The sequence below is a fragment of the Syngnathus scovelli genome, chromosome 19, assembly GCF_024217435.2.
Source record: "Syngnathus scovelli strain Florida chromosome 19, RoL_Ssco_1.2, whole genome shotgun sequence".
In the NCBI taxonomy this organism is placed as follows: domain Eukaryota; kingdom Metazoa; phylum Chordata; class Actinopteri; order Syngnathiformes; family Syngnathidae; genus Syngnathus; species Syngnathus scovelli.
Genome location: NC_090865.1, coordinates 4,970,001 through 4,978,439, shown reverse-complemented (window position 1 = coordinate 4,978,439; position 8,439 = coordinate 4,970,001). Strand labels below are relative to the sequence as shown.

At 42.8% G+C, this 8,439-nt stretch overlaps 2 protein-coding genes across 4 annotated transcripts; one reads left to right on the top strand and one right to left on the bottom strand.

The window, feature by feature from the left end:
* The first annotated feature begins 514 nt into the window (after positions 1 to 514).
* On the top strand, positions 515 to 3,118 carry tpm3 (tropomyosin 3). Its single transcript, XM_049751567.1, has 10 exons — positions 515 to 755; positions 835 to 960; positions 1,463 to 1,596; positions 1,850 to 1,967; positions 2,038 to 2,108; positions 2,222 to 2,297; positions 2,377 to 2,439; positions 2,514 to 2,583; positions 2,761 to 2,839; positions 2,917 to 3,118. The coding sequence occupies exons 1-10, from the start codon at positions 642 to 644 to the stop codon at positions 2,918 to 2,920; spliced, it is 855 nt and encodes a 284-aa protein (XP_049607524.1). The 5' UTR covers positions 515 to 641; the 3' UTR covers positions 2,921 to 3,118.
* On the bottom strand, positions 2,612 to 8,194 carry si:dkey-240h12.4 (death-associated protein kinase 2). Of its 3 annotated transcripts, XM_049751524.1 has the most exons (13): positions 7,962 to 8,194; positions 7,385 to 7,442; positions 6,185 to 6,342; positions 5,829 to 6,050; positions 5,508 to 5,646; positions 5,302 to 5,431; positions 4,744 to 4,792; positions 4,603 to 4,629; positions 4,360 to 4,512; positions 4,137 to 4,188; positions 3,973 to 4,062; positions 3,804 to 3,884; positions 2,612 to 3,691 (listed from the first exon to the last, which is right to left on the bottom strand). In XM_049751524.1, exons 3-13 carry the CDS (start codon positions 6,244 to 6,246, stop codon positions 3,611 to 3,613), a joined length of 1,086 nt encoding a protein of 361 aa, XP_049607481.1. In that variant the 5' UTR covers positions 6,247 to 6,342; positions 7,385 to 7,442; positions 7,962 to 8,194; the 3' UTR covers positions 2,612 to 3,610. The 3 variants fall into 3 exon arrangements, with proteins under 3 accessions (XP_049607481.1, XP_049607480.1, XP_049607482.1); XM_049751523.1 differs by lacking the exon at positions 7,385 to 7,442 and having other exon boundaries at positions 7,962 to 8,193; XM_049751525.1 differs by lacking the exon at positions 7,385 to 7,442 and having other exon boundaries at positions 4,143 to 4,188; positions 7,962 to 8,190.
* Between the last annotated feature and the right edge of the window lie 245 nt (positions 8,195 to 8,439).

The window sequence follows — 8,439 nt, the reverse complement described above, 5'->3', positions numbered from 1 at the left end:
GCAAGCGGCGGGGCTGTGGCATTACAGTATGTCGCAGTGCAAACTCACAGAGTGTCACACCAGATTAGAACAGACTTGTGCTCACTTGACGGCGTCAACAGCTGTGAGTCAACATGCTAAACTAGTAGCATTACTCACGACACACACACACACAGTAACCTTTTCTTATTTCGACCAGAACAAGACGACGACTCAGATAATGGGTTGAGGCTAAGCTTGCAAATGTCACATGACCAAACCCAGGTAACAGGTGAGCTCCTGATGGTACTGTGATGTCATTTTCAGTCGACAGCAAGTGGCAGTACGTAAAGGTAAAAGAAAATGGAGTTCAATTACATTTTAAAATTAATAACAAAATGCTGGAATCATATTTAAAAATAAAAAACAAAGTGAAAGGAGAAGCGCAGGATGCTGCAAGTCAGGGTGTGTCCAAATGGAGGGTGCGTCCACAGGGATGAATCCCAAAGTGGGGGCGTCCCCCTCCTCGGCCCCCCGTATAAAAGTCCGCCCTCCATCTTGGTCAGAGTTTGGTGTCTCATCCCCGTTGCCAGACTTGGGCATCCGTCATCCCGTCCTTCTGTCTGTCCTTCTCATCTCATTGTCCTCTCTGCTAAAGAAAAGAATAACAATAGTAAGCCAAAATGGAGGCCATCAAGAAGAAGATGCTGATGCTCAAGCTGGACAAGGAGAACGCTTTGGACCAGGCCGAGCAAGCGGAAGCCGACAAGAAAGCGGCGGAGGACAGAAGCAAACAGGTGGGCCACTAATTCTCTGCCTCTGAAATGTTGGGCGACAATAACTACAACAATGGCCGACTGTTTTTTATCGCTGCAGCATGAGGACGAGCTCCTGCAGATGCAGAAGAAGCTGAAGGGGACGGAGGACGAGCTGGACAAATACTCTGAGGCGCTCAAGGATGCTCAAGAGAAGCTGGAGGTGGCCGACAAGAAGGCTGCCGACGTGAGTGACAAAATTAAAAAAAAAACACACACACACTTAGTAGTTTGTCACCCAATAAAAGCACCAGCACTTTTTTAAAATGGTCGTATTGCTTGATCAAAGCTGCCAGTGTAAATCAAGCCTCATCAAGCCACACTGCATTCCATTCTCCTCATGCTCTGGATGGAGACCCCCGCCCCCCCCAGCACACGCACCCACAGCTGTCGAGGGGATTCAGGGCTCCCGCTTGGGCCATGATGTCAGCCGCTAAACCTCGACTCGTAGCTTAACAATGGCCCCGCTCCTTTTTAGGTGCAAGCCTGTTTGAGCGCTACCTGATAGCGGCCAAGACATTTTATTTCTGGAAAATGTCTTGTTTGCATCTAATTTTATGTATTCTTTTTTAGCAAAGCAATCATGAAGATAATTTACATCGTTCATATGGAATTTTATCATTACCTGGTGTGGTCACACTTTATCACACCAGTTTGTGTGACTCAGCCTGTACAATTTGTGTGCACAGGCCGAGGCAGAGGTGGCCTCCCTGAACAGGCGCATCCAGCTTGTGGAGGAAGAGTTGGACCGAGCTCAGGAGAGGCTGGCCACCGCTCTGCAGAAGCTGGAGGAGGCCGAAAAGGCGGCTGATGAGAGCGAAAGGTAATCGTTGAAATGGAGGATGCTCAAAGCAAAAGAGAAAAAAAATTGGTCGTATAAATATCAAAATATTCAAGCCATGTTACGTAAATAATTGTATACTCGCTAACACCACCTTTAGAGACATTGCACAATAATTTTGGCATTTATACTCAATTGCATGAATGATTACAAAACACCATCAACTCATAAAAACCACCAAGATTCCACCAGATGGCAACAAAGGATATTTATTATTCCTTATGTGCCTGCGCAGAGGCATGAAGGTGATTGAGAACAGGGCCTTGAAGGATGAGGAGAAGATGGAGCTGCAGGAGATCCAGTTGAAGGAAGCCAAGCACATCGCAGAGGACTCGGACCGCAAGTACGAGGAGGTGAGTCGGACCTCCGCACTTCCTGCAGGTAGGTATGCCCATTTACTCTGGGAATGTCGTGGTGGTGCAGGTGGCTCGTAAGCTGGTCATCGTGGAAGGCGAGCTGGAGCGTACGGAGGAAAGAGCCGAGCTGGCCGAGGCGTAAGTTTCTCGCCACACGTTTTTAAACCTGCTTCCTTGTTGCCACAGAACATTTGACTCGCGAGGTACCTACTATTCTGACACAGTCCGTTTCTGTTCCAACATAAACGCAGTAAATGTGCCGAGCTGGAGGAAGAACTGAAGAACGTCACCAACAACCTGAAGTCTCTGGAGGCTCAGGCGGAGAAGGTAAGCCAACATGACTCACAAATACAAAATGGCGAGATATTGTGTGCATGTTTTCATCTGAGTGAATCTGTCCACACAGTACTCCCAGAAGGAGGACAAATACGAGGAGGAGATCAAGATCCTGACGGATAAACTGAAAGAGGTGAGAAAGGCTCAAATATTTTGAATCCCTTCAAGAGATGAAAATATTAATATGAAATGTTTTGTGGTGATTAGGCTGAGACCAGAGCGGAGTTTGCTGAGAGGTCTGTGGCCAAGCTGGAGAAGACTATTGATGATCTGGAAGGTAAGAAAACACCAAGCATTCTTCAAAGTGTGGGTTGTTTTACTTTATTTTATTGTACAGAGGTTCAACATTTTTTTTACTTGGATGACATTTTCGAATAATATAAACTTCACCTATATAAAGACAAATGAAGCTTTTACCTTCCTCACCGCTAATTGTTGTGTTGCCTTTCCCCAGATGAGCTGTACGCGCAGAAACTCAAGTACAAAGCCATCAGCGAGGAACTGGACCACGCGCTCAATGACATGACCTCCATGTAAGACACGCATTACTTTTCATCTGAAGTTATTGGAGACTTTTTAAAAAATATATATATATTTTTTTGTTTTCTAGCTAAACACCCAGGAAGCCTTACTCCCCTCCGCTTCTTCTTCCTCTTCCACGACGTTTCTCACACTTTCACAACCTTCATCCATTTTCTGAACCGCTTTATCCTCACTGTTTTGCAAAATCCAACCCAAAACTTTCATTTCGGTCCCTGTCAAATCTTTTCTTTGTAAGTCTTTGTAACGCTATTAAAAATTAGAGGAAGGTCTTGCTTTTCAGCCTTTTTCATATTTCAAAGTAGAAAAAAAATATCTAGACCAGCCCAAAATAAGCAAGTTGTTTGGTGAGTTGTATTATTTTCTAATTTCATGAAGGAGATAACACAACGTGTGGATAAAAGCTAAAACATGACCAAGCATAGCCTGTACAGTTATTTAAACAATTAATTCTTTCTTATGGGGGATTAAAATGTTGAGGTAGGAATGTTTTTGAAATGGAAAGTCAACATTGAGCTTTTGGAGGGCATAAAATGCAGGGAAAAACAAAGTTTTCATGCTGCTGTTTTTTCCACTCACATTTCCCATTACAGGACGACATTTCAAGCATTTGGCCATTGTATTTGCATGCATAGTTAGTGTGCCTCATGAATATGAAAACGCCTTTCCATACAATATTTCTTGATCTTATGCTACATCCACATTGAGAATGCAGCAGTAAAAAGTCTCTCCTTAGGTTCACTGCTGCCCTCTTGTGGCTGATTTTATGAATTGCTACTGAGTCGTCTTCGTAGCAACGATGCAGGTTTGCTCTCTGTGTCTTCCGTGTCACTTTCACACTGTCTCTGTAGGATATTGGGGGGAAAATAGAGGGAATGACTGTTACCACAGGTCAGTATGATGCAGCTGAGTAATTTTTTTCTTATCACGTAACTGCTCCGTGAATTGATATTTTACCTCAGGTGCATCAGATGTGCCTTTACGCAACAGTTTTAAGCGGACCAGACGGTTGCAGATCCAAACCATGTTGTAGGACATCTGAGGACACCAAAAGCACAGCTATATAAATTACAATACAACCAACACATGTGCAAAAAAAAAAAAAAAAAAAGTGTAGATTATGTACCTTCCACTTCCTTCTGGCGTTGAATTTCTTGAAGTTCTTTATGTTTATGGATGATCGACTCCTCTTCGCTTTCTGTTGCCGCGTCAGGGGCTGCAAGAGAAACAGATGGGTCAGTGCTAAAAAGAATTTTTTAAAAAATGACAGAAGAATACAAGAAGACATACTCTAACCTTGATCCACGGGTGAAGGAGACACTCCTCGGCCGTCATTCTGTCACTGCAACACACATACTTTGTGTAAAGGAAAATACATCTAACGTAAAAACTATACAGTATACGGGATTTATATAGCAGTTGCTTTGTGGAGAAAAGGTGAAGCAAAATATTAATATTTATTTAAATTTGATATATCGCCAATAAATATGCTGCTATAAAAATGAATCCCTACCTGGTATTTTTGACCAGGAGTTTCTGAATGAAATCTTTGGCTGTGCAGCTGGTGGTGCTGAACCAATGCGTGTCAAACTCGTAGTTCACAGCCAGGACGTTCCTCAGCGTGTCTTCATCCGTGTTGCCCTGGAAGGGTGACATGCCGCTCAAGCTGTGGACACGGCGTAGAGACACGACTGTGAAACCACAAGTCAGTCTGTTGGTTGATGTCGCACGCCGCCCCATATGCTCTCCAACTTACAGTATGTACGTAATGACGCCGATGCTCCTGAAGGGGGCGGAAAGAATACGATAAACGTGTCAAGGTGAGGAAAAGTGCTTGAATAATCGCAACGTGTAGGACACACAATGGGCAAGGACAGGAAGTGCGCGGCATAATCACCACATATCGGCCGCCGTGCCCAGGGGTTCGCTGTTGATCACCTCCGGGGCTGGACAAGATGGGACAAAATGCGTTAACACTACCTTCAACCACAACCTAAAAGTTATTGTCATCAAAAAGAAGTGAAATGTGTCACAAGTGTGGTACGTGGGCTCCCTCTTGTGGTGAGAAAGAATCACTGACTGTTCCATTGGGCCTAAAGTCAATGCATTAATTTTGCAGATGGTGAGATTGACTTAAAAATGAAATTTCATTTTCAAAATTGGATCCAAAATATATGTACCTTCCAAGCCTTGTTGATTTTAAGAATGTCAAGCTCCAGTGTGTCGCATGTTCCTCCCTTAAGGGGCGAGCGAGTAATCCAATTAGAGTGACACCATTAAAAGTGGATTAAACAAAGCCAGGTTGGAGTTAGTGAAATTTACAAGTCAGCTCTGACATTGGGGGTGACCAATTTGCACAGAGCTTTAAAAAAATATAAATGGGTCTTTGTATTAATGCAATTATTATTTTCCAACATGAAGGTGGACTGAATACAATTAAACGAGCAAGGCTGACCGATGTACTGAGGGGTGCCACTGGTGCTCTTGTACTCCTCCCCAGGGACAAAATGGTGGGCGAGACCAAAGTCAATGAGTTTGATGTCGGGATGCGGCGATTCTTTATCCGACAGCATAATATTTTCTGGCTGAATGGAGATAAAATGAGGTCAGTGTACGATTATGCACGCAGTTTGTTGTCCATTCATGTCACAAACGTTGTACCTTAAGGTCAAAATGGCCGATGTTCTTGCTGTGCATGAAGGCCAGCCCATCCAGGATCTGCTTCATGAACTCGATGGCCTCGTCCTCTGTCACCATCTCCTTCTCTGCGATGAAGTCAAACAGCTCACCGCCGCTCACACTGGAATTGGTCCATGAAGGGTGAGTCAGATAAACAGAATTTGTTAAACAGGACATGTATACAAACCTTTCAATATGGAACTTAGCAGGTTCTCATCTGGAACATTTTAGGTAAGAGTATAGTCTATCAGATAAATTTTGGCCTAGCTCATGTGTGTTGTTCTAAACATCTGCTCAACTCACATTTCCAAGATGAGCACCACCTCCGAACGACTATCAAAGACATCCTTTAAGGTGATAATGTTGGGGTGCTGCAGGGCCCGTAAGACCTCCACTTCCTGCTCCACGGCTCTTCGTTCCAGGCCCAGAAGGCTACACGTGGTTTTGCGCAGCTTCACAAACTTGCCTGCCCAGTACGTGCCTGTGGCCAACTCGCGGACCCGGCGGACTTCACCGAAATGGCCGCTGTGTAGAAAGAAAGGAGTTACAGAAGCTTGAGGTAGGAAAAAATATTTAAGAAATCCCACAAGGCAACATTCAAGGGCCCCTTCCGTTTAGATTCGTGAAATTTAATACTGAATCAATGTCCTCATCCTGACCTCCCCAGTACTTCCTCGATCTTGTAGAAGTCCTCCACATTCTCAGGCTTGAACGCGGCCATGTTGATTCACTTTACAAGGGCTGTTTCCTCTTCTTCCTCCGCGGCTGGTTAATTTATATTAAACAAGTGGCGCATGATCATCCACAGCGTTGGGACCTAAACAAAAATCAACACTCAATAATTTTTACGAATTCAATTCAACAAAATCCCTAGCATTGCTAAATGCCCAAATCATTTTTTGTCACCCATGAATTTTCACATTCATTGTTTTTAAACCGAAAAGCTAAAAAAAAAAAAAAAAAAGTAAGGGTTGTTTATTGACTGAGATTAGAATTTACTCGTAATCCACAATAGAAATAAATTAAATAAATAAAAAAACGCTCCCTGATGCTGGATTTGTTGTCCCCCTCACTTGACTCGGTAGACACCACAACATGAAGTCTGACGACATCAGTTTTGCAAGTTGTATTCAACTTCCACTTTCTATCTGACTTCCCAGTTTACAGCATGGAGCTACAGTTCAACCATGAACTGTATTTGATGTATTAGCTGTATTACATATATTTGCACAGAACCCCTCCCAAAAAAAAAAAAAAACAGGATGTTTATTTAACTTGGAATGACAACATGGAGCATTCATGGAATTGCTTTCAATGACCTTAGCTTTATTTGTGTTGACCGGGAGCCTCCAACTTCCCAAAGCATTTACTATTACTTTTCTCATGTTTCCTTTTCTATCTGACATGTTCAGTTGAAATCCAGTAAATGAAGGAGTGGCCAGTCTCAAGGGAATGACGTGCATGTTCCGCAGTCATTAGAAAGCATGCCGTGCATTCAATTCTTCTGATGCGTTGTTAGTAACTGTTGCAATTGATTTATTGCATCATCCTTTTATTCCCTCTTTGGTTACAATTGTTTCACTCTGTGCTACGACAAGCTGCAATCATGTAATTCCGGCTAAGCAACTCGAATTACGAGAAACAATAATGAGACTGTGATGTCTCTAAATGTTCTGAACTCGTGTTTTCACGCTAGCATGGCATAGAGCTGCAAAATGCTGCCTGCGTTGGCATGTGGCACCCCCGCAGTGAAGCTGTCAAATGAGAATGAGCAGGCTGTCCTTCCAACTCATTCTTAGCGCACTGTTAAATCTTATTTGATGGAGTTCTGTTCTGATAACACAATGAGTTATACTCGCCAGTTTCAAGATTCTCAGCATGCACGAAAAGCCCAAAATTTGGAATTTGAAAGTGCACCTGCAAAGTTAAGAAAACAAATTGCCCATCACAACAATCTCAGCTATTAACATGCAATTAGCTGCACGTTAATCATGACAGGACACAAAAAAAAGGCTCATAGACCAATAACTAAGATTTTAATGATTTCATCCCCACCTGCAATTTCAATATTAATCATATTTTAGTCATTCAACACAAACCTTTTCAATTATCTCAGTAAGGCTCTATTTGGCATCAACTGACATAAAAATATGAGGGAAAAGTCTGTCTAACGTTCAGGCAGCCATTGTGACATATCAGCTAAATAATGTAACGTGACACTACGTTCTTAAACAGTTTAAAAGTAAAAATAGTCAAATATTTGGATGTAGCGTCTCAACATGTCCATCTCGTACATGTCAACCTGTTGTGACATGTCGAGGATATGGGCGCTATACAAATAAGAACACTTGACTTTTAGTAAGACTATTGATCATATAAAATACAGTGGCAAAGAACATCGAGTGAAGGTATGCGGGCCGAAGGGAGCTTACTTACCCGGTGCAAGATGCGTTGCTCTCGGTTGGGTTCCCGTGTGAATGGTCGTAGTGTCAAACTCACGACAGTGATGACGTAGCTGGGAATGCGGAAAGCACTTGCACGTCACGACGTTCTGTCCGAATTAGCTTCACAGCAGACGGGTCTATTCGGTTCCGAACAACAAGGGTGCGTTCACGGCGCCTCCCAATAAGGGAATTTTGATGGCTCGCTGGCGTTTCCTTTTGATTTCGCAATAACGCCTAATTTATTTTTAGTGACAAGAGTGCATGAATGAACGACGCGCGCTTTCACAATAAAACCGGAACTACTTCAATGTTAATTTCATAAATTTATCCAGTATATTGTTTTAATGTCAGAGCGCAACAAAACCATTAATTTTGACTAATATCTGAATTTAAAAAAAAAAAAGGCACCTATTTTACGGGCTAATTGGAGCTGATGATGTTTAAAATCTTTTAAATCAATCTTATGGTGT

Excerpts from the sequence above, each read along its gene's own strand:
- tpm3 (XM_049751567.1), top strand. The coding sequence starts at position 642 with ATGGAGGCCATCAAGAAGAAGATGCTGATGCTCAAGCTGGACAAGGAG. Across the intron at positions 961-1,462 it reads CCGACAAGAAGGCTGCCGAC|GCCGAGGCAGAGGTGGCCTC; the intron begins GTGAGTGACAAA and ends TTGTGTGCACAG. Across the intron at positions 2,584-2,760 it reads GACTATTGATGATCTGGAAG|ATGAGCTGTACGCGCAGAAA; the intron begins GTAAGAAAACAC and ends GCCTTTCCCCAG.
- si:dkey-240h12.4 (XM_049751524.1), bottom strand. The coding sequence starts at position 6,246 with ATGGCCGCGTTCAAGCCTGAGAATGTGGAGGACTTCTACAAGATCGAG. Across the intron at positions 4,189-4,359 it reads CTCCTGGTCAAAAATACCAG|TGACAGAATGACGGCCGAGG; the intron begins GTAGGGATTCAT and ends TGTGTGTTGCAG. Across the intron at positions 4,063-4,136 it reads ACCCGTGGATCAAGGTTAGA|CCCCTGACGCGGCAACAGAA; the intron begins GTATGTCTTCTT and ends TTTCTCTTGCAG.